The sequence below is a fragment of the Malaclemys terrapin genome (assembly GCF_027887155.1).
Source record: "Malaclemys terrapin pileata isolate rMalTer1 chromosome 20 unlocalized genomic scaffold, rMalTer1.hap1 SUPER_20_unloc_1, whole genome shotgun sequence".
NCBI lineage: Eukaryota > Metazoa > Chordata > Testudines > Emydidae > Malaclemys > Malaclemys terrapin.
The window spans coordinates 652597-673719 of record NW_026530188.1 but is presented as its reverse complement, the minus strand read 5'-3'; the positions used below and the strand labels follow the sequence as shown (position 1 = coordinate 673719).

At 69.1% G+C, this 21123-nt stretch overlaps 2 protein-coding genes across 4 annotated transcripts in view; both read left to right on the top strand.

The window, feature by feature from the left end:
• PLXNB3 (plexin B3) overlaps positions 1 to 9465 on the top strand; it is a 33515-nt gene extending 24050 nt beyond the window's left edge. Inside the window, 14 exon segments of the mRNA XM_054014938.1 lie at positions 38 to 104; positions 399 to 473; positions 475 to 591; positions 594 to 717; positions 1057 to 1160; positions 1512 to 1599; positions 1905 to 2071; positions 6087 to 6144; positions 6147 to 6246; positions 7167 to 7314; positions 7651 to 7715; positions 7820 to 7895; positions 8722 to 8796; positions 8881 to 9465. Coding sequence (XP_053870913.1) covers positions 38 to 104; positions 399 to 473; positions 475 to 591; positions 594 to 717; positions 1057 to 1160; positions 1512 to 1599; positions 1905 to 2071; positions 6087 to 6144; positions 6147 to 6246; positions 7167 to 7314; positions 7651 to 7715; positions 7820 to 7895; positions 8722 to 8796; positions 8881 to 8985 — 1369 coding nt within the window. The 3' untranslated portion in view covers positions 8986 to 9465.
• Positions 9466 to 9558: 93 nt separating this feature from the next.
• Positions 9559 to 21052, top strand: SRPK3 (SRSF protein kinase 3). 3 transcript variants are annotated; one of them, XM_054014941.1, is made up of 16 exons: positions 9559 to 10452; positions 10565 to 10640; positions 11583 to 11713; positions 12391 to 12499; positions 13062 to 13149; positions 13426 to 13513; positions 13762 to 13868; positions 16517 to 16682; positions 16954 to 16979; positions 17448 to 17595; positions 17881 to 18120; positions 18212 to 18312; positions 18742 to 18849; positions 18943 to 19012; positions 20171 to 20263; positions 20594 to 20870. In XM_054014941.1, exons 1-16 carry the CDS (start codon positions 10437 to 10439, stop codon positions 20776 to 20778), a joined length of 1752 nt encoding a protein of 583 aa, XP_053870916.1. In that variant the 5' UTR covers positions 9559 to 10436; the 3' UTR covers positions 20779 to 20870. The 3 variants fall into 3 exon arrangements, with proteins under 3 accessions (XP_053870916.1, XP_053870914.1, XP_053870915.1); XM_054014939.1 differs by lacking the exon at positions 18943 to 19012 and having other exon boundaries at positions 20594 to 21052; XM_054014940.1 differs by lacking the exons at positions 9559 to 10452; positions 10565 to 10640; positions 18943 to 19012 and adding an exon at positions 11390 to 11498 and having other exon boundaries at positions 20594 to 21052.
• Positions 21053 to 21123: the final 71 nt, after the last annotated feature.

Here is a 21123-nt window from a genome sequence, read left to right as displayed (position 1 = left end):
CTCACAGCGAACCCCACTGAATCCCTGCACCCCACAGGACGGAGACCATGGTGGAAAAGCTGCTGACTAACTGGATGTCCATCTGCATGTACTCCTACCTCCGGGTGAGTGCCCGGACACCGGGGTCCTGGCCTAGCCAGGGTGGGGGGAGAAGGGGGCTGGGCTCTGAGAGGGGAGAGGGGTCTGGGGGGTTAGAGTGGGGGAAAGGGGGGTCTGGGAGCCAGGACTCCTGGGTTCTCTGAGAGGGGAGAGGAGTCTGGGGGGTTAGAGTGGAGGAAAGGGGGGTCTGGGAGCCAGGACTCCTGGGTTCTCTGGGAAGAGAGGGGTCTAGGGAGTCGGGGGGCGGGGGGGAGGCTGTGGCCCTGGACGTCTGGGTCCCACCCTCTGCGTCTCCCCAGGAGGTGGCGGGCGAGCCCCTGTACCGGCTGTTCCGGGCCATCAAGTGGCAGGTGGACAAGGGGCCGGTGGACGCGGGTGACGGGCCAGGCCAAGCGGACGCTGAGCGACGGGCGCCTGCTGCGGGAGGACGTGCCCGTCCGGCCCCTGGCGCTGAGCGTGCTGCTGCGGGGGGCGCCAGGGGGCGCCGGGGGAGCAGCGGGGTACCCGCCCGCGTCCTCGACACTGACACCATCAGCCAGGTCAAGGAGAAGATCCTGGACCAGGTCTACAGGGGGGTGCCCTTCTCCCAGCGCCCCCCGGCCCACGCGCTGGACCTGGGTGAGGGTCGGGGCAGGGGAGTGTGGGGCAGGGCCTCTTCCAGCGCCCCCGGCCCACGTGCTGGGCCTGGGTGAGGGGCAGGGCAGGGGTGTGTGGGGCAGGGCCTCTCCCAGCCTCCCCTGGACCTGGGTGAGGGGGTGGGGCACGGGTGTGTGGGGCAGAGCCTCTCCCAGCCCCCCTGGCGCACGCGATGGACCTGGGTGAGGGGGCAGGGCAGGGGTGTGTGGGGCAGGGCCCCTCCCAGCGCCCCACACCCTGCGTATGGGTTGCGGTAGGGGCAGTGTGCGCATGGGGGGGGCAGAGGGGCCCCTCTCACACCGTGTCCCCATCCCTCCCCAGAGTGGCGCTCAGGTGTGGCCGGTCACCTGACCCTGTCTGACCAGGACCTGACGTCCGTCACCCACAACGGGTGGAAGAGACTCAACACCCTGCAGCACTACAAGGTGAGGGTCCCGGACGCCTGGGTTCCCTCCCCGGCTCTGGGTGGGGAGTGGGGTCTGGGGGTGGGGCCTGGGGTCCCAGGTGCCTGGGTTCCCGGACACCTGGGTTCCCTCCCCGGCTCTAGGTGGGGAGTGGGGTCTGGGGGTGGGGTCTGGGTTCCCGGACACCTGGGTTCCCTCCCCGGCTCTAGGTGGAGAGTGAGGTCTGAGGGTGGGGGGTCTGGGGTCCAGGACGCCTAGAGTTCCGGACACCTGGGTTCCATCCCCTGGCTCTGGGTGGGGAGTGAGGTCTGGGGGTGGGGTCTGGGGTTCCGGACGCCTGGGTTCCATCCCCCGGCTCTTTTCTCCCCCCAGGTTCCGGACGGGGCGACGGTCGGGCTGATCCCGCGGCTCCAGAATGACGTCCCCCAGAGCCCCAACCAGAGCTTCCTCTCCGGGGAGAGTGAGTGCCCCCCGCCCCCCTGTCTGCTGTGGAGATGGCACAGCCCAGCCGGCCCACACCTGGAGTCCTGGCCATGACCCTGGACTGAACCAAGGGAGGCATGGGGGTGGTGGAGGGAATTTCAGATTGAACCAAGTGGGGGGAGGAATATGGGGTGATGGGACCTTGGACTGAACCAGGGGGTTGGATCTGGGGGGCCTTGGACTGAACCAAGGAGGGGAATGGAGGTGGGATCTGGGGGGGCCTTGGACTGACCCAAGTGGAGAGAAATCCTGGGGGGATCCAGACTAACCCCACCCCCGCAGACACCCCAATGCTGGAGGATGGCGACGAGGGGGGGCTGCGGCTCTGGCACCTGGTGAAGCCGACGGAGGAGCCAGAGGCCCCAAAGCAGCAACAGCGTCGCAGCAGCCTGCGGGAGCGACCCACGGCCATTCCCGAGATCTACCTCACCCGCCTGCTCTCCGTCAAGGTGAGACCCCCTCCACAGACCCCCCGCCACGGCCATCCCCGAGATTACCTCACCCGCCTGCTCTCCGACAAGGTGAGACCCCCCCCACAGACCCCCCTCTGCCCCCCCGCCACGGCCATCCCCGAGATCTACCTCACCCGCCTGCTCTCCGTCAAGGTGAGACCCTGTTGCGGAGTGTGGGGGAATTAGGGCCCTGCACCCCTCTTCCCGAGATTCACTGCGACTCTCAACCAGCCAGTAAAGCAGAAGGTTTATTTAAGGACAGGAACACAGTCTCAAGCAGAGCGTGTAGGTACGACCAGACCCCCTCAATTAGGTCCCTCGGGGAGGTTCAGGGAGCTTAGACCCCAGCTTGGGGTTCCCTGCGTTGCACCACCCAGCCCCAACCGAAACTAAACTCCAAACCCCTCCCGCTGCTCCTCTCCTTTGTTCAGTCTCCCGGGCAGAAGGTGTTAATTCCCCCCCCCCCGCCCCCCCTCCCCTTCCTGGCTCAGGTTACAGCTCAGGTAGCTTCCTTCAAGGGAAGTCCCCCCTCCTCACTGCAATCCCCCTGCAACATTCCCAGGTCAAATCTGCCCTGCTCCCTGCTCCGTCACAGACCCCCCCACACTGACCCCCCTCTGTCCCCCGCCACGGCCATCCCCGAGATCTACCTCACCCGCCTGCTCTCCGTCAAGGTGAGACCCCCCCACACCGACCCCCCACCACGGCCATCCCCGAGATTACCTCACCCGCCTGCTCTCCGTCAAGGTGAGCCCCCCCCCCCCACTGACCCGCCCGCCACGGCCATCCCCGAGATCTACCTCACCCGCCTGCTCTCCGTCAAGGTGAGACCCCCCCCCCCCAATGACCCCCCACTGCCCCCCGCCACGGCCATCCCCGAGATCTACCTCACGCGCCTGCTCTCCGTCAAGGTGAGACCCCCCCCCACAGACCCCCCACCACGGCCATCCCCGAGATCTACCTCACCCGCCTGCTCTCCGTCAAGGTGAGACCCCCCCCCACAGACCCCCCACCACGGCCATCCCCGAGATTACCTCACCCGCCTGCTCTCCGTCAAGGTGAGACCCCCCCCCCCACAGACCCCCCACCACGGCCATCCCCGAGATCTACCTCACCCGCCTGCTCTCCGTCAAGGTGAGACCCCCCCCACAGACCCCCCACCACGGCCATCCCCGAGATTACCTCACCCGCCTGCTCTCCGTCAAGGTGAGACCCCCCCCCCCCACAGACCCCCCACCACGGCCATCCCCGAGATCTACCTCACGCGCCTGCTCTCCGTCAAGGTGAGACCCCCCCCCCACAGACCCCCCACCACGGCCATCCCCGAGATCTACCTCACCCGCCTGCTCTCCGTCAAGGTGAGACCCCCCCCACAGACCCCCCACCACGGCCATCCCCGAGATTACCTCACCCGCCTGCTCTCCGTCAAGGTGAGACCCCCCCCCCCCACAGACCCCCCACCACGGCCATCCCCGAGATCTACCTCACCCGCCTGCTCTCCGTCAAGGTGAGACCCCCCCCACAGACCCCCCACCACGGCCATCCCCGAGATTACCTCACCCGCCTGCTCTCCGTCAAGGTGAGACCCCCCCCCCCCACAGACCCCCCACCACGGCCATCCCCGAGATCTACCTCACCCGCCTGCTCTCCGTCAAGGTGAGACCCCCCCCACTGACCCCCCACCACGGCCATCCCCAAGATTACCTCACCCGCCTGCTCTCCGTCAAGGTGAGACCCGCCCCATTGACCCCCCCGCCACGGCCATCCCCGAGATCTACCTCACCCGCCTGCTCTCCGTCAAGGTGAGACCCCCCCACACTGATCCCCCCGCCACGGCCATCCCCGAGATTTACCTCACCCGCCTGCTCTCCGTCAAGGTGAGACCCCCTCAACGCCCCCTGCCACAGCCATCCCCGAGATCTACCTCACCCGCCTGCTCTCCGTCAAGGTGAGACCCCCCCCACTGACCCCCCCGCCACGGCCATCCCCGAGATCTACCTCACCCGCCTGCTCTCCGTCAAGGTGAGACCCCCCCACACTGATCCCCCCGCCACGGCCATCCCCGAGATTACCTCACCCGCCTGCTCTCCGTCAAGGTGAGACCCCCCCCACACTGATCCCCCTGCCCCCCGCCACGGCCATCCCCGAGATTTACCTCACCCGCCTGCTCTCTGTCAAGGTGAGACCCCCTCAACCCCCCCTGCCACAGCCATCACCGAGATCTACCTCACCCGCCTGCTCTCCGTCAAGGTGAGACACCCCCCCCACTGACCCCCCCGCCATGGCCATCCCCGAGATCTACCTCACCCGCCTGCTCTCCGTCAAGGTGAGACCCCCCCACACTGATCCCCCTGCCCCCCCCCCACGGCCATCCCCGAGATCTACCTCACCCGCCTGCTCTCCGTCAAGGTGAGACCCCCCCACACTGATCCCCCCGCCACAGCCATCCCCGAGATCTACCTCACCCGCCTGCTCTCCGTCAAGGTGAGACCCCCCCCACTGACCCCCCCGCCACGGCCATCCCCGAGATCTATCTCACCCACCTGCTCTCTGTCAAGGTGAGACCCCCCGCACTGACCCCCCCCCCCCACCACAGCTATCCCTGAGATCTACCTCACCCACCTGCTCTCCGTCAAGGTGAGACCCCCCCACACTGCCCCCTCTGCCCCCCACCACGGCCATCCCCGAGATTACCTCACCCGCCTGCTCTCCGTCAAGGTGAGACCCCCTGTCACGGAGTATTGGGGGACTCAGGGCCCTGCACCCCCGGCTTCCTGCGATTCACCATGACTCTCAGCCAGCCAGTAAAGCAGAAGGTTTATTTGGATGACAGGAATACAGTCCAAGACAGGTCTTGCAGGCACAGACAACAGGGCCCCCCTCAGTTAGGTCCAGCTTGGGGTCCCAGGGCATGCCAGCCCACCCCCCTTTGGGGGGTCAGAGCCATCTCTGCCTCCCAGCCATCTCTCCAGCCTGCTTCCAGCACTCTGGCTTCAGCGACCCCTCCCACAGCCTTTGTTCAGTTTCCCGGGCCAAGGTGTCACCTGGCCTCCAACCCCTTCCTGGGTTCTCATGTTACACGCTCAGGTATTCTCTGGTCAGTCTCCCATCCTCCGATGCAGACTATCCTAGCCACACTCCCCTGTCAGCATTCACACACCCCAGCAAGAACAGTCCCAGTTCGTCACACCCCCCCCTCAACCCGCCCCTGCCCCCGCCACGGCCATCCCCAAGATCTACCTCACCCGCCTGCTCTCCGTCAAGGTGAGACCCCCCCCATTGACCACCCTGCCCCCGCCACAGCCATCCCCGAGATCTACCTCACCCGCCTGCTCTCCGTCAAGGTGAGACCTGCCCCCGCCACGGCCATCCCCGAGATCTACCTCACCCGCCTGCTCTCCGTCAAGGTGAGACCCCCCCCATTGACCCCCCTGCCCCCTGCCACAGCCATCCCCGAGATCTACGTCACCCGCTTGCTCTCCGTCAAGGTGAGACCCCCCCCCCCCACTGATCCCCCTGCCCCCCGCCACGGCCATCCCTGAGATCTACCTCACCCGCCTGCTCTCCGTCAAGGTGAGACCTGCCCCCGCCACGGCCATCCCCGAGATCTACCTCACCCGCCTGCTCTCCGTCAAGGTGAGACCCCCCCATTGACCCCCCTGCCCCCTGCCACAGCCATCCCCGAGATCTACGTCACCCGCTTGCTCTCCGTCAAGGTGAGATCCCCCCCCCCCACTGATCCCCCTGCCCCCCGCCACGGCCATCCCTGAGATCTACCTCACCCGCCTGCTCTCCGTCAAGGTGAGACCTCCCCCATTGACCCCCCTGCCACAGCCATCCCCGAGATCTACCTCACCCGCCTGCTCTCCGTCAAGGTGAGACCCCCCCCCCCCCACTGACCCCCCTCCCCCCGCCACGGCCATCCCCGAGATTTACCTCACCCACCTGCTCTCCGTCAAGGTGAGGGCCCCCGCACCCCACCGATTGACCCCCTGCCACCTGGTGCCCGCAGGGGACGCTGCAGAAGTTCGTGGAGGATGTGCTGCAGGCCGTGCTGAGCGTGGGCCGCCCATCCCCGTGGCCGTCAAGTTCCTCTTCGACCTGCTAGATGAGCTGGCCGCCCGCAACGGGGTCAGCGAGCCCGAGACCCTGCACATCTGGAAGACCAACAGGTGGGGGGGGGCTGCACAGCTGGGTGAGCGATGGGGGAAGGCCCTGGCCATGGGAGCGGAGCTGGGGGCCGAGCACTGGAGGGGCTGGGGAGCCATGGAAGCTGGGAGCCGGGCACTGGAGGGGCTGGGGAGCCATGGGGAGCTGGGAGCCAGGCACTGGAGGGGCTGGGGAGCCGTGCGGAGCAGGGGGGCCGGGCACTGGAGGGGCTGGGGAGCCGTGGGGAGCAGGGGGGCCAGGCACTGGAGGGGCTGGGGAGCCGTGTGGAGCAGGGGGGCCGGGCACTGGAGGGGCTGGGGAGCCGTGGAGTGCGGGGAGCAGGGGGGCCGGGCACTGGAGGGGCTGGGGAGCCATGGGGAGCTGGGAGCAGGGGGGCCGGGCACTGGAGGGGCTGGGGAGTCGTGCGGAGCAGGGGGGCCGGGCATTGGAGGGGCTGGCGAGCCGTGCGGAGCAGGGGGGCCAGGCACTGGAGGGGCTGGGGAGCCGTGGGGTGCGCGGAGCAGGGGGGCCGGGCACTGGAGGGGCTGGGGAGCCGTGGGGAGCAGGGGGGCCAGGCACTGGAGGGGCTGGGGAGCCGTGGGGTGCGCGGAGCAGGGGGGCCGGGCACTGGAGGGGCTGGGGAGCCGTGGGGAGCAGGGGGGCCAGGCACTGGAGGGGCTGGGGAGCCGTGGAGTGCGGGGAGCAGGGGGGCCGGGCACTGAAGGGGCTGGGGAGCCATGGGGAGCTGGGAGCAGGGGGGCCGGGCACTGGAGGGGCTGGGGAGCTGTGGGGTGCGCGGAGCAGGGGGGCCGGGCACTGGAGGGGCTGGGGAGCCGTGGGGTGCGCGGAGCAGGGGGGCCGGGCACTGGAGGGGCTGGGGAGCTGTGGGGTGCGCGGAGCAGGGGGGCTGGCACCCCATGTCTCACTCCCACCCCACCCCCAGCCTGCTGCTGCGGTTCTGGGTGAGCATCGTGCGGAACCCCCAGCTGCTGTTCGACGTGCGAGTGCCGGACAACGTGGACGCCGCCCTGAGCGTCATTGGCCAGACCCTGATCGACGCCTGCACCCCCGGCCAGCACAGCGTGGGGCGGGTGAGGACCCCGGCGTCCGGGGCAGCTCCCGCCCCTCCCCCCGTAGGGACCCCGGCGTCCGGGACAGCTCCCGCCCCCGCCCCCCAGGGACCCCGGCGTCCGGGACAGCCCCCACCCCTCCCCCCGCAGGGAGCCCGGCGTCCAGGGCAGCCCCTGCCCCTCCTCTCAGGGACCCCGGCGTCCAGTGATCTCCTGCCTCTCCCCCCAGAACTCCAGCGTCCAGGGCAGCTCCTGTCCTGAGGACCCCGGCGTCCGGGCACAGTCCCCCAGCACTGGGCCCCTTGCTCTGTGGGACCCTGTCCCCACCCCCCCGTCTCATGGCCTCTCTCCCCCCAGGACTCGCCCGTGAACAAACTGCTCTACGCCCGGGAGATCCCACGCTACAAGGAGCTGGTGGAGAAGTGAGTGGGGGCTGGGGGGCCAGGACGCCTGGGTTCACTCCCGGTCCAGCCCTGCTCTTCGGGGTGCCTGAGCCCCCCAGCTCATCAGCCTCTCTCCCGCCCAGGTACTACGCCGACATCCACCAGGCGCCCCCAGCCACCTACCAGGAGATGAACTCGGCCCTGACGGAGCTGTCCAGGGTACGGCCCCCCGGCGCCCCCCTCCCGACCCACAGCCCCCCGGCGCCCTTCGCTGTTGACCCACAACCCCCCCGGCACCCCCCTCCTGACCCGCAGCCCCCTCCAGCACCCCTTGCTGCCGACCCACAACCCCCGCAGCGCCCCTCCCGACCCTCAGCCCCTCCAGCGCCCCTCGCTCCTGACCCGCAGCCCCTCCAGCGCCCCTCGCTGCTGACCCACAGCCCCCCCGGTGCCCCTCGTTGCTGAGCCTCAGTCCCCCGGTGCCCCTCACTGCCGACCCACAACCCACCTGGTGCCCCTCGCTCCCAACCCTCAGCCCCCAGCGCCCCCCTCCCGACCCACAGCCCCCCTGGCGCCCCTCGTTGCTGACCCTCAGCCCCCCAGAGCCCCCACAGTGCCCCTCCCTCCCGAACTGCACCCCCCCCAGAGCCCCTCACTCCCGACCCTCAGCCCCCAGCGCCCCTCGCTCCCAACCCACAACCCCCCCCAGCGCCCCCTCCTGACCCACAACCCCCCCAGTGCCCCTCGCTCCCTACCCTCAGCCCCCAGCGCCCCCTCCCGACCCACAGCCCCCCCAGCGCCCCTCGCTGCTGACCCACAGCCCCCCGGCACCCCTCCCTCCTGACCCCCGATGCCCCTTCCTCCCGACCCACAGTGCCCCCAGCGCCCCTCGCTGCCGACCCACAGCTCCCCTGGCACCCCTCGCTCTGACCTGGGGCCCCTCGCTCCCAACCCACAGCTCCCCCGGCACCCCCCTCCCGACCCACAGCCCCCCCAGGGCCCCTCACTCCGCAGCCCCCACCAGTCCCGTCTCTCCCCGTTGCAGAAATACTCCTCGGACCTGGACTGCTCGGCTGCGCTGCAGGAGCTGTATGGCTACATCAAGAAGTACTACGACCAGGTAGGGGGTGGGCCGTGGGGCAGGAGGCACCGTGGGGCAGGGGGTGCTGTGGGGCAGTGGTAACCCCCCCGCTGTGTGTTGCAGATCATCAGCGCCCTAGAGGAGGACCCTGTGGGGCAGAAGATGCAGCTGGCCTGTCGGCTGCAGCAGATCGCCGCCCTGGTGGAGAACCAAGTCACCGACCTGTGACTGGCCCCACGCCTGCGCCACGGATCCCCAAGTTCCTGCTCCCCCCCAAACCTCCCCAGATCTCAGGGATCCCCTTGCGCCCCCCCAGCCCACACCCCACTGCCTCTCCCCAGTCCGGGGATCCCCCCCCCCAGTGCCTTATGCAACGCTGCAAAGGGGGTTCCCTGCACCCCCAACTCCCCCACCCCCACAAGTTCCTGTCGGTAGAGGTGTATGTCTGCCCTAGCTGCCTTCAGCCCTCTTTGGGGTGCCCCCGACCCCCTCACTGAGATTTCAGGGTACAGGAGCCCCCCCTTTCTTCAGCCCTGGGGTCCCCCAGGCAAGTAGTGCACTAATCTGGGGTGTCTGTAGCCACCCCTGCTTTGTACAGAGCGGTGCTAACGACCCCCGAGAACCCCCTATTTCGAACCCCCTTGTACAGGCCCGGAGCTCGGCCTTTGGATGTAATTTATTTTCAGCAATAAAAACACTTTTCAGAAATTGGGTTTCTGGCCCTTTAATTAGGGGGTGAATTGACCCCCTGAGCCAGCCAACACCCCCGTTATGGGGGACAGGACCCGTGCCCTCCCCCCGAGCCAGCCAACACCCCCCTGCACCCCTGAGCCAGCCAACAGCCCCCTCCACAGGGGACAGGCCCCGTGCCCCCCCGTGCTGGCCATCACCCCTCCCCGAGCCAGCCAACACCCCCCTACGGGGATGTGACGGAGCACGGAGGGGGAGTGTTACGGGCACTCTCTGCATCGGTGCTGGCTGGGGGGGACTCTCGGGGTGACTTCACTTGAGGGGCGACACCTGAGTGTAACCTGAGCTGGGAGGGGGCTGGGGCCAGGTGACCCCTTCTGCCTGGGACACTGGACAAAGGCTGGAGGGGGGGCTGGAGGAGGGGCTGGGGGGTGGTGGGGGTCAGATTGGAGCTGGCTGGGGAGATGGGGTCTGGGCTCCCCACCCCCAGGATGGACCCAGCTGAGGAGTCCTGGTCTCTGTCCCTACGAGCTCCCCCGTGTTCCTGGCGGCGAATAACCCTTCGCGGGGACTCGCAGGAAGTGGGGTGCAGGCCCCAACTTCCCCACACCGTGTGACAGTGCCCCCCCGAGCCAGCCAGATTGGGGCCAGATTGGAGCCAGCACCCCCTAGAGGGCAAACGCCCCTGCCCTATCCCCCCCCAGCCAGGAGATGGGGGGCTGGGGCTGGAAGAGGCTGGGGGGCTCATTGGGCCTGGGAGGGAAAGAGGAGTCTGGCCTGTCTGTGTCTGGAACCCCCCCCACCCTAAGTCCCCCCCCTTAAATTGGGGGTCTCATCCCAGGTACTGCCAGAGAGATTGATACAACCCCCCTTCCTGGGGTCCCCCTCCCCTTCCCCACTTCCCCTCCCCCTCCCGGGATTCCCCCACGTGGAGCAGCAGCTGTTCCTCTCCCCCGCGGGGGGCACATGCGCCGGCTCCACAGGGAGAAATGAGCAGCAGGAAGGGTGAGGGGGGCAAGGGGGGCTGCCGGGGGGAGGAGGGCAGCGGGGGGGCATGATGCAATGGCTGGAGGTGCTGCCAGGACCCCCCCCCACTAACCCTCCCTCTCCCCCCCAGGTCCAGGCAGCTCCCAGGGCAAGAAACCCAAAAAGAAACACAGGAAAGAAAAGGGACCAAGAGCCACGGCCCCCAGGTGAGAGGGGCTGCGGGTCGGGAGTGAGGGGCACCGATGGGGGGGGGATAATAGGCTGGACCGGACCCCTCCCAGCTGAGCCCCATGAACCCATCTGCCCTTGTCTCTGGGCTCCCAGCCTCACCCCTTGTGTACGGGAGGGGGCTGGTTCGGGGGGGCGGGTTATTCAGGGCCCTCTGGCCCAAGGGGGGGGGCGGGTTCGGGGGGTGGGTTATTCAGGGCCCCCTGGCCCGGGGGGGGCTGGTTCGGGGGGCGGGTTATTCAGGGCCCTCTGGCCCAAGGGGGGGGGCGGGTTCGGGGCGCGGGTTATTCAGGGCCCCCTGGGCCGGGCGGGGTCGGGGGGGGGGCTCTGTGCCAGGCCCGGGGGTGGCAGGGGAGGGGCTCTGCACCAGGCCCGGGGGTGGGGTTCGGGGGAGGGGTTCGGGGGGGGCTCTGCGCCAGGCCCAGGGGTGGGGTTCGGGGGTGGGGTTCAGGGGGGGGGCTCTGCGCCAGGCCCAGGGGTGGGGTTCGGGGGTGGGGTTCAGGGGGGGGGCTCTGCGCCAGGCCCAGGGGTGGGGTTCGGGGGGGGGGGCTCTGTGCCAGGCCCGGATTCCTTCCCCTGGGCAGGCCCCAGCTGGCCAGGAGCTATTTTTAACCCCGCAACGCCGGCTGGGGGGTGAGGTCATTGCTGAGTCGGGGGCACGTATCCCAGCATGCACTGCACCCCCCCCCCCCAGACGGCCCAGCCCAGCTGAGTCCGAGTCCCTCCCTCCCCGGGATCCCCAAATCTCCCCTCGGCTAGACCCCCCCTTTCTGTACCTGGGACCCCCCCCAGAGGTGACATGCCGGCGCCATGGGGGAGCTGCCGGACAGACCCAGGTATGCGGGGGAGATGCGCTGCACCCCAGTGGGGGCACGTCCCAGCTCCGGGGGGTCACTAACCCCCCTCGTTTCTCTCCCCAGGGTGCCCCAGCCCCCCAGCCGCACGGAGCCCCCCCCCGCCCCTCCGCCGCCTCTGGCCCTGCCCCCCCCAGCCGGGGGGCGCCTGGGCTCCGATGACGAGGAGCAGGAGGACCCCAGGGACTATTGCAAAGGTGGGGGGGTCTGGCACGTATCACTGAGTGTGTGGGGGTAGGGATGGCAGGTACCATGGGGATAAATGGGGAGTGGCGGAGAGGACACGGGGGGGTGGCATGAACCGCAGGGAGGGACGTACCAAGGGAGGTGGCCACAGGGAGGGATGTACCATGGGGATGGGTGGGGGTGGGATCCCATGGGGAGGGATGTAGCAAGGGAGGTGGCCACAGGGAGGGATGTACCACGGGGATGGGTAGGATGCCATGGGGAGGGACATACCAAGGGAGGTGGCCACAGGGAGGGATGTACCACGGGGAAGGGTGGGGAAGTGCCACGCAGAGGGATGTACCATGAGGAGGGTGGGGGGGCCATGAGGAGGGATGTACCACAGGGGCAGGGGATGTGACAGGGAGGGCCATACCATGGGGAGGGGTGTGAGAGGAGGGAGGGATATTCCACATGATGGGGCGGGAGGGTGCCATGGGGAGGGACATACCACGTGGAGGGGCGGGGGGGGCACAAGAAGGGATGTCCCTTGGGGCAGAGGTGCCACATGGAGGGCCATACCATGTGTAGAAGGCAGGGGGGTTCTGTCTGCAGCAAAGCAATCTCCCCGGGGGGGAGGGGGAGACGCTGGGGTTCGTGGGGCCCAGGCCCCCCCCAGCTGGCAGCAGCTGATCCCCCATTCCCCCAGGCGGGTATTACCCGGTGGCGATCGGGGACCTGTTCAACGGGCGCCACCACGTGGTCCGAAAACTCGGCTGGGGCCACTTCTCCACCGTCTGGCTCTGCTGGGACATCCAGTGAGTGGGGGGCAGGGAGCCCGGACGCCTGGGTTCTCTCCTGCCTCTGGGAGGGGAGGGGGGGGCTGGTGGTTAGAGCTGGGGGGGGGGCAGGGAGCCCGGACGCCTGGGTTCTCTCCTGCCTCTGGGAGGGGAGGGGGGGCTGGTGGTTAGAGCTGGGGGGGGGGCTGGGAGCCAGGACTCCTGGGTTCTCTCCCTGGCTCTGGGAGGGGAGTGGGGGCTGGTGGTTAGAGCGGGGGGGGGGGGGGGGGCTGGGAGCCCGGACGCCTGGGTTCTCTCCCGCCTCTGGGAGGGGAGTGGGGTCTAGTGGTTAGAGTGGGGGGAGTGTGGGGGACTGGGAGCCAGGACTCCTGCGTTCTCTCCCCAGCGCTGGGAGGGGAGTGGGGGCTGGTGGTTAGAGCGGGGGGGGCTGGCAGCCAGGACTCCTGGGTTCCCTCCCCGCTCTGGGAGGGGAGTGGGGGCTGGTGGTGGGAGTGGGGGGGACTGGGAGCCCGGACACCTGGGTTCTCTCCCAGCTCTGGGGGCCGGGGGGCTCTGTGAGGCACTAATCTCCCCCCCGCAGGCGGAAGCGGTTTGTGGCGCTGAAGGTGGTGAAAAGCGCCGGGCATTACACCGAGACAGCCATGGATGAGATCAAACTGCTCAAATGTGTGAGTGCTGCCCCCCCCCCAGCTGCCCCCCACCTCCCTCCTGCCACCCAGGATCCCCCACCTCCCTCCGTCACCCCAATTCCCACCTCTGGCTCCCAGCTCCCCGCCACAGCCACTCCCCCTCCCATCCCCCACCTCTGGCTCCCATCCCCAGGGCATGGGGAGGGCGGGAAAGATGATAGTGTGGCTGAGAGTCGGGGGGGGCTCGGACGTCTGGGTCCCCACGTCCTGCCTCAGCGTAGCGCCCCCCCCCCCCACAACTTTCCACCCCCACAGGTTCGGGACTCGGACCCAAGTGACCCCAAGAGAGAGACCATCGTCCAGCTCCTCGAGGACTTCAAGATCTCGGGCATCAACGGCGTCCGTATCCTTCCATGGAACCCAGGTGTCCGGGCTCCCAGCCCCCTCCCCCTCCCCCACTCTAACCACCAGCCCCCTGCCCCTCTCAGAGCCAGGGAGAGAACCCAGGAGTCCGGGCTCCCGGCCCCCCCCCGCCCCTCCCAGAGCTGGGAGAGAACCCAGGCATCCGGGCTCCCAGCCGCGCCCCCCCCCGAGCTCGGAGGGAACCCAGGCGGCCGGGCTCCCAGCCCCGCTTTCCTTGACTGGGCCCAGATGTCTGCATGGTGCTGGAGGTGCTGGGGCACCAGCTGCTGAAATGGATCATCAAATCCAACTACCAGGGGCTGCCCCTGCCCTGCGTGAAGAGCATCCTACGCCAGGTAGGGGGGCCGAGACCCCCACTGTCGGGGTGTGGGGGGGCCGGGCCTGCACCCCACTTCCTGCGAGTCCCGGCGAAGGGTTATTCGCCGCCAGGGACACAGGGGAGCCAGAGCTCGTAGGGACAGAGACCAGGACCCCTCAGCCGGGTCCATCCTGGGGGTGGGGAGCCCAGACCCCGTCTCCCCAGCCAGCTCCAATCTGACCCCCACCACCCCCCAGCCCCTGCTCCGGCCCCCCCCAGCCGTCTCCTCCAGCCCTTCCGGCCCCTCCTCTGGCCCCCCGCCCCCTCCTCCAGCCGTCTCCTCCAGCCCCCCCCAGCCGTCTCCTCCAGCCCCTCCTCCAGACCGCCCCCCGCCCCCCCCAGCCGTCTCCTCCAGCCCTTCCGGCCCCTCCTCCGGCCTTTGTCCAGTGTCCCGGGCAGAAGGGGTGACCTGGCCCCAGCCCCCTCCCGGCTCAGGTGTTGCCCCTCAAGTGAAGTCACCCCGAGATCCCCCCCAGCCAGCACCGATGCAGAGAGTGCCCGTAACACTCCCCCTCCCTGCTCCGTCACACCTGCCCAGAGCCACAAGAGAACCCAGGCATCCAGCTCCCGGCCCCCCTGCTCTGACCACCAGACCCTGCTCCCCTCCCAGAGCTGGGGGGAGAACCCAGGAGTCCTGGCTCCCAGCCCCCAGTCTCACTCGAACCCACTGGACCCTTTGGAGAGGTGCTGAGTGGGGGTCAGGCTCTGCCCAGTCCACACAGCCCCATAGCCCAAAGGCTGCCTGGTGGTGGGGGTACAAGCCACAGCCTGGTCCATACAGCCCCGTCTCTGCCCCCCCCAGTGTGGGGAAGGGGAAGCTCTGTGTATGGGAAGCCTCTTCCCCTGGTCTGTCCACGCCCCCATTACCCCAACATTGGGGGGAGCTGGTTTTTGGAGGTTCTGGGGGAGGTCGGGTCGTACTGCCCCATCTGTGCCCCCCAGTATCCTGAAGGTAGTGGGGTGGCCTGGTTTTGCAGGGGGCTGTGGGGGTTGGGCTCTCCCAGTCCATATGGCCCTATCTGTGCTCCCCAGGTAGGGGTGCTCGGGGGGGTTGGGGCAGGGGGCTTGGGCTGTCCTGCTCTGTATGGCCCCATCTGTGCCCTCCAGATGCTGGTTTTGGGGGTCGGGGCAGGGGGCTTGGGCTGTCCTGGTCCATACGGCCCCGTGCGTGCCCCCAGGTGCTGGGTTTGGGGTGCTGGGGGGGGGTCAGCTGTCCTGGTCCATACGGCCCCATCTGTGGCCCCAGGTGGTGGGTTTGGGGGTGCTGGGGGTGTCACGGACTCACAGATCGTGCCCACTCTTGGCCCTGTGCGGTCCGTGGGGAGGGCCCCTGTTGCGGATTGTGGGGGAGTTAGGGCCCTGCACCCCTCTTCCCGAGATTCACTGCGACTCTCAACCAGCCAGTAAAGCAGAAGGTTTATTTAAGGACAGGAACACAGTCTCAAGCAGAGCGTGTAGGTACGACCAGACCCCCTCAATTAGGTCCCTCTGGGAGGTTCAGGGAGCTTAGACCCCAGCTTGGGGTTCCCTGCGTTGCACCACCCAGCCCCAACCGAAACTAAACTCCAAGCCCCTCCCGCTGCTCCTCTCCTTTGTTCAGTCTCCCGGGCAGAAGGTGTTAATTCCCCCCCCCCGCCCCCCCTCCCCTTCCTGGCTCAGGTTACAGCTCAGGTAGCTTCCTTCAAGGGAAGTCCCACATCCCCACTGCAACCCCCCTGCAACATTCCCAGGTCAAATCTGCCCTGCTCCCTGCTCCGTCACAGCCCCTTTTAGTGCAACAGCCCTTCTCGGGGTCCCCTCTGTCCCAGGGGTCAGGCCCCTCCACCTCCCTGGAGCCGCACCCCTCTGAGCCTTAGCACGTCTGTCTCTGCCATGGGCCCCCCAGGGAGTCCACTAGCTCTGGGGCCCCCCATCTCCCCGCTCCCAGAGGGAATAATGCCCCCCCCGTTCTCTAGCCTGGAGGGACTCTCAGCCAGCGTCGCACAGGAGGGTTATCGAGCGTCTGACCCCAGCACAGGAAACTCTCCGGCCTCAGGCCTGGCCCCCCTCAGCCCAGCACATCCCAGTCTCCCCTGCATCCAGGGGGGCTCTGCCTGCTCCCCCTCTCCAGCCCAGAGCCCCCCTGCTCCCCAGCTGGGCATCTGATACCCCCGGCCCCAAGCCCCCCTCTGTCCATTGTCGTCTCTCCAGGGAAACAGGGTCACCTGGGCCCCTCTCCCCTCTTCTGTCCTCTGGCCCCTCGGGCTGGAACCGGCTGGTCCGGTCACCGGGGTCCTCTCCCCGCAGCCCATTGTCCCCCCACTGGCCAGAGCCGGCTGCGACTCCGGGTCACCAGTCGCTGGGGTCTCCGTTCTCCAGGCCGTCGGCCGGGGTCCCAAGTTCCTTCTCCGGGTCTGTGTCCCAACGAACTCCCTCTCCCCTCGTTAAACCAGGGAAACTGAGTCCCACCTGCTCGGCGTGCAAACCATTGAAACCCCACAGAAAACAAGAAACCCCCCCACTTTGTCACAGGGGCACTCAGCTGTCACGGTCCGTATCGCCCCGTATGTGCCCCCAGGGGGTGGGTTTGGAGGAGCTGGGGGGGCTCAGCTGTCCCAGTCCGTATCGCCCCGTATGTGCCCCCAGGTGCTGCAGGGCCTGGATTACCTCCACACCAAGTGCAAGATCATCCACACGGACATCAAGCCGGAGAACGTGCTGCTGTGCGTGGGCGAGGGCTACGTCCGGCGCCTGGCGGCCGAGGCCACCCGCTGGCAGCAGCTGGGGGGGCCGCCCCCCTCCGCCTCCGCTGGTAGGCCTCCCGCCAGCACCTGGGGGAGGGGGGCTGGGGCCCAGACACCCGGGTTCTCCCACGGCGCTGAGGGGGAGTGGGGTCTGCTGGTTAGAGCAGGGAGGGGGCCTCAGACGCCCGGGTTCTCCCACAGCTCTGGGGGGGAGTGGGGTCTGGTGGTTAGAGCGGGGAGGGGGCCCGGACGCTTGGGTTCTCTCCGTGAGTGTCTGTTGATTCTTTTCTCGTCGGATGCCCTTTGTGTTCTGAGAATCTCGACCTCGTCTCCCCCCAGTGAGCTCGGCCCCCCAGGGGATGGAGGTAAGTTCTGCGTGGGGGGGGGGGGGGGCTGGATGCCCTCACACACCCACTGTCTCGCACGCCTGCCCGGGCACCTGCTCGCTCTCCCTTCCCCACTGGGCACACATCTCTGTCCACCTGGTTCCTTCCCCGCATGGCCCTTTGCATGCTCGGGTCCTTCCACGCCCACCAGCCCGGCCCTTTGCATACTCGGGTCCTTCCCTGCCCACCAGCCCGGCCCTTCGCACACTCGGGTCCTTCCCTGCGCTCCTAGCCCGCCCCTTCGCACGCTCGGGACCTTCCTGGCATGTCCCTTCGCACGCTGGGGTCCTTCCACGCCCATCTGGCATGTCCCTTTGCACGCGGCTCCTCTCGCACACCTGGGCTTCTGGTCACACTGCGGCCGGGTGCGCGGCTTCGTCCCCATGTGGTGCCTCGTTCCCCCTCCCGGTCCCCCCCGCCACATGGGCGCTAACCGGGTCCCGGCAGATGTCCAGGAACCGGCGCAGAAAGCTGAAGCGGAAGCAGAAACGGCAGGGCCGGCTGCTGGCCGAGCGGCTGCGGGACCTGCAGCGGCTGGAGGAGCTGGAAACGGGGCCCCCCCCCCCGCCTGGGGCTGACTCCGACACAGAGGAGGGTGAGAGTCAGCAGGGTTGGGGGGGGCCCTGGGGGAGGGGGATATGGGGGGTTAGCGGGGGAGGGGGAATTCGGGGGCTCATGGGGGGGTTAGTGGGAATTCGGGGGATCGTGGGGGGGAGAGGGATGTCAGGGGCTCGTGGGGGGGTTACTGGGGGAGGGGGACGTCAGGGGCACGTGCGGGGGCAGCGGGGGAGGCGGATTTGTGGGGTTGCTGGGTGGCGGGGGAGGGGAATGGCCCCCCCTCTTTCCGGGGCTCACCCCACCCCTGCTGTTTTCCCCCCAGAGTGGCCCCTCCCCGGGCAGGGCAGCGTGGCCAGCAGCCCCCAGAGCCAGACCTCGTCCTCCGGCTTCCAGGCCCTGCCGCCCTATGACGCCTGGAACGGCCCCTTGGGGGGCGCCCCCCCCCGCCGGCCCCCCAGCCCCGACTCGGCCACTTCCGGCTTCTCCAGCTCCCTCTTCTCCACGGCCTCCGGCTCGGGCAGCTCGGGCCAGCGGGAGCGTGGGGGGTTGCTGTCACCCAGCGGTGAGTGGGGGTGGGGCAGGCTGGGGGGAACCAGGGGGCCGGGGGGGTCTGAACCAGGGAAATGAGGCCTCACCCCCCTTATCCCCCCCAGCTCCGTTCAGCGCCTCCGAGTTCCTGGTGAACCCCCTGGACCCCCAAAACGCCGACCGCATCCGAGTGAAGATCGCGGACCTGGGCAACGCCTGCTGGGTGGTGAGGGGGGTCGCGGTATGGGGAAGGGGGCTGGGATCTATGGGTCGCGGGGGGCTGGGTTTTGTGGGGTGGGGTCTAAGGGGTGGGGTGGGGGTTCCGGGATCTGTGGGTCGCAGGGGGTTGGGTTCTGTGGGGTGGGGGTTTTGGGATCTATGGGTCGCGGGGGGCTGGGTTCCGTGGGGTGGGGGTTTTGGGATCTATGGGTTGCGGGGGGCTGGGTTCCGTGGGGTGGGGTCTAAGGGGTGGGGTGGGGGTTCTGGGTTCTGTGGGGCGGGGATCTATGGGTCGCGGGGGCTGGGATCTATGGGTCGCGGGGGGCTGGGTTCTGTGGGGTGGGATCAGGGTTCTGGGATCGGTGGGTCACGGGGGGCTGGGTTCTGGGGGTCGCGCTCTCTGCCCTGTTCTCACCCCCCCCCCCCCCCGTTTCAGCACAAGCACTTCACCGAGGACATTCAGACCCGGCAGTACCGGGCCCTGGAGGTTCTGATCGGCGCCGGCTACAGCACCCCCGCCGACATCTGGAGCACAGCCTGCATGGTACGGCCCCCCCTGACCCCCCCAGCCGGGCCCAGCCCCCCCTGAGCCCCCCAACCGGGCCCGGCCCCCCTGACCCCCCTCTGCTCCCCACAGGCTTTCGAGCTGGCGACAGGCGACTACCTCTTTGAGCCCCACTCGGGGGACGAGTACAGCAGGGACGAAGGTGGGTTGCACCCAGATACTGGGGTAGATGGGCCTAGGGGGCAGCAGGGGGGCGGAGCTGTGATGGGGGATAGGACGGGGGGACAGAGCTGGGATGGAGCTGTGATGGGGGATAGGACGGGGGGACAGTGGGGGGGCAGAGCTGGGACGGGGGGATAGGACGGTGCAGTGTGGGGGGCGAAGCAGGGATGGGGGATAGGACACAGGGCAGCAGTGGGGTGGAGCTGTGATGGGGGGGATAGGATGGGGGGCAGCAGGGGGCGGAGCTGTGACAGGGGAATAGGACAGGGGGCAGCACGGGGGCGGAGCTGTGATGGGGGGGATAGGACGGGGGGAAGCGGGGGGGGAAGCAGGGATGGGGGATAGGACACAGGGCAGCAGCGGGGTGGAGCTGTGCTGGGGGGGATAAAATGGGGGGCAGCAGCGGGGTGAGATGTGATGGGGGGATAGGATGGGGAAGCAGCACGGGGGCGGAGCTGTGACGGGGGATAGGACGGAGGCAGTGGGGGGGAAGAGCTGGCATGGGGGGCAGCAGGGGGCGGAGCTGGCACGGGGAATAGGACCTGGGGGGCAGAGCTGGGACAGGGGGATAGGACCTGGGGGGCAGAGCTGTGATAGGGGGATAGGACCTGGGGGGCAGCAGGGGGCGGAGCAGTGATGGGGGATAGGATGGGGGGGCAGAGCTGGGACCGGGGATAGGACCTGGGGGGCAGCAGGGGGGCGGAGCTGTGATGGGGGGATAGGATGGGGGAGCAGCACGGGGGCGGAGCTGTGACGGGGGATAGGACGGGGGCAGTGGGGGGGAAGAGCTGGCACGGGGGGCAACAGGGGGGCAGAGCTGGGGCAGGGGGATAGGACCTGGGGGGCAGAGCTGTGATAGGGGGATAGGACCTGGGGGGCAGCAGGGGGCAGAAATGTGATGGGGGATAGTATGGGGGGCAGATCTGGCACGGGGGGCAGCAGGGGGGCAGAGCTGTGATAGGGGGATAGGACCTGGGGGCAGCAGGGGGCGGAGCTGGGACAGGGGGCAGCAGGGGGGCAGAGCTGGGACGGGATAGGACAGGGGTCTGCCCATGGGGGGGAGATGGTGTGGGGATGTGATGGGGGGGCAGGGGAGATGGAACCAGGACTGACCCCCCCTCCCCGTTTACCCCCCCAGATCACATCGCCCACATGGTGGAGCTGCTCGGCGAGATCCCCCCCCACTTCGCGCTCTCGGGGCGCTACTCCCGGGAATACTTCACCCGCCGAGGTGAGGGGCGGGGCAGAGCCGTGGGGGAGGTGGGGGGGCTGGGTTCTGTGGGGCGAGGGGTTGGGGGGAGTGGGGTTTGGAGGTTCAGGGGTCCAGGCTTGGCAGGGCTCTGGGGGACCCCACTGGGGGGGGTTGGGGCTCTGGGAGGGGCCCCCTCTAGGGGGGTCTGGGGGGGGCCCCACTGGGGGGTACTGGGGGACCCAGCGGGCGGGGGCCCCACCGGGGGACCCGGCGGGGGGGTTGGGCTCTGGGGGGCACTGGGGGACCCGGCGGGGGGGTTGGGCTCTGGGGGGGCCCCGGCCCAGCACTGACGTCCCCCCTGCCCCCCAGGCGAGCTGCGGCACATCCCCAGCCTGCGGCCCTGGGCGCTGGGCGCGGTGCTGCTGGAGAAATACGAGTGGCCCCAGGAGCAGGCGGCCGCGTTCGCCCGGTTCCTGCTGCCCATGCTGGACTTCCTGCCCGAGCGGCGCCCCACGGCCGCCCAGTGCCTGCAGCACCCCTGGCTGGGCCCCTAGGGACCCCGGCGTCCGGCCGCCCCCCGCCTGCAGTACCCCCGGCGTCCGGCCGCCCCGCGCCTGCAGCACCCCCGGCTGGGCCCCTAGGGACCCCGGTGTCCGGCCGCCCCCCAGGAACCCCGGCGTCCGGGTTGCCCTGTGCCGTGCGTGTCAGGGACCCCGGCGTCCGGGCTGCTCTGTGCCGGCGTGGGGCCGGTTGTCTGTGTTTAGGGGCAGAGCGTGGGGGGCGCTGCCCCCCCCCGGCCTGTGACACTTGATTAAATGGTTTGACAAAGCCCTGCTGTCTGTGTGATCGTGTGGGGGGATAGGGACCCAGGCGTCCGGGCTCCCAGTGCACCTTCCCCC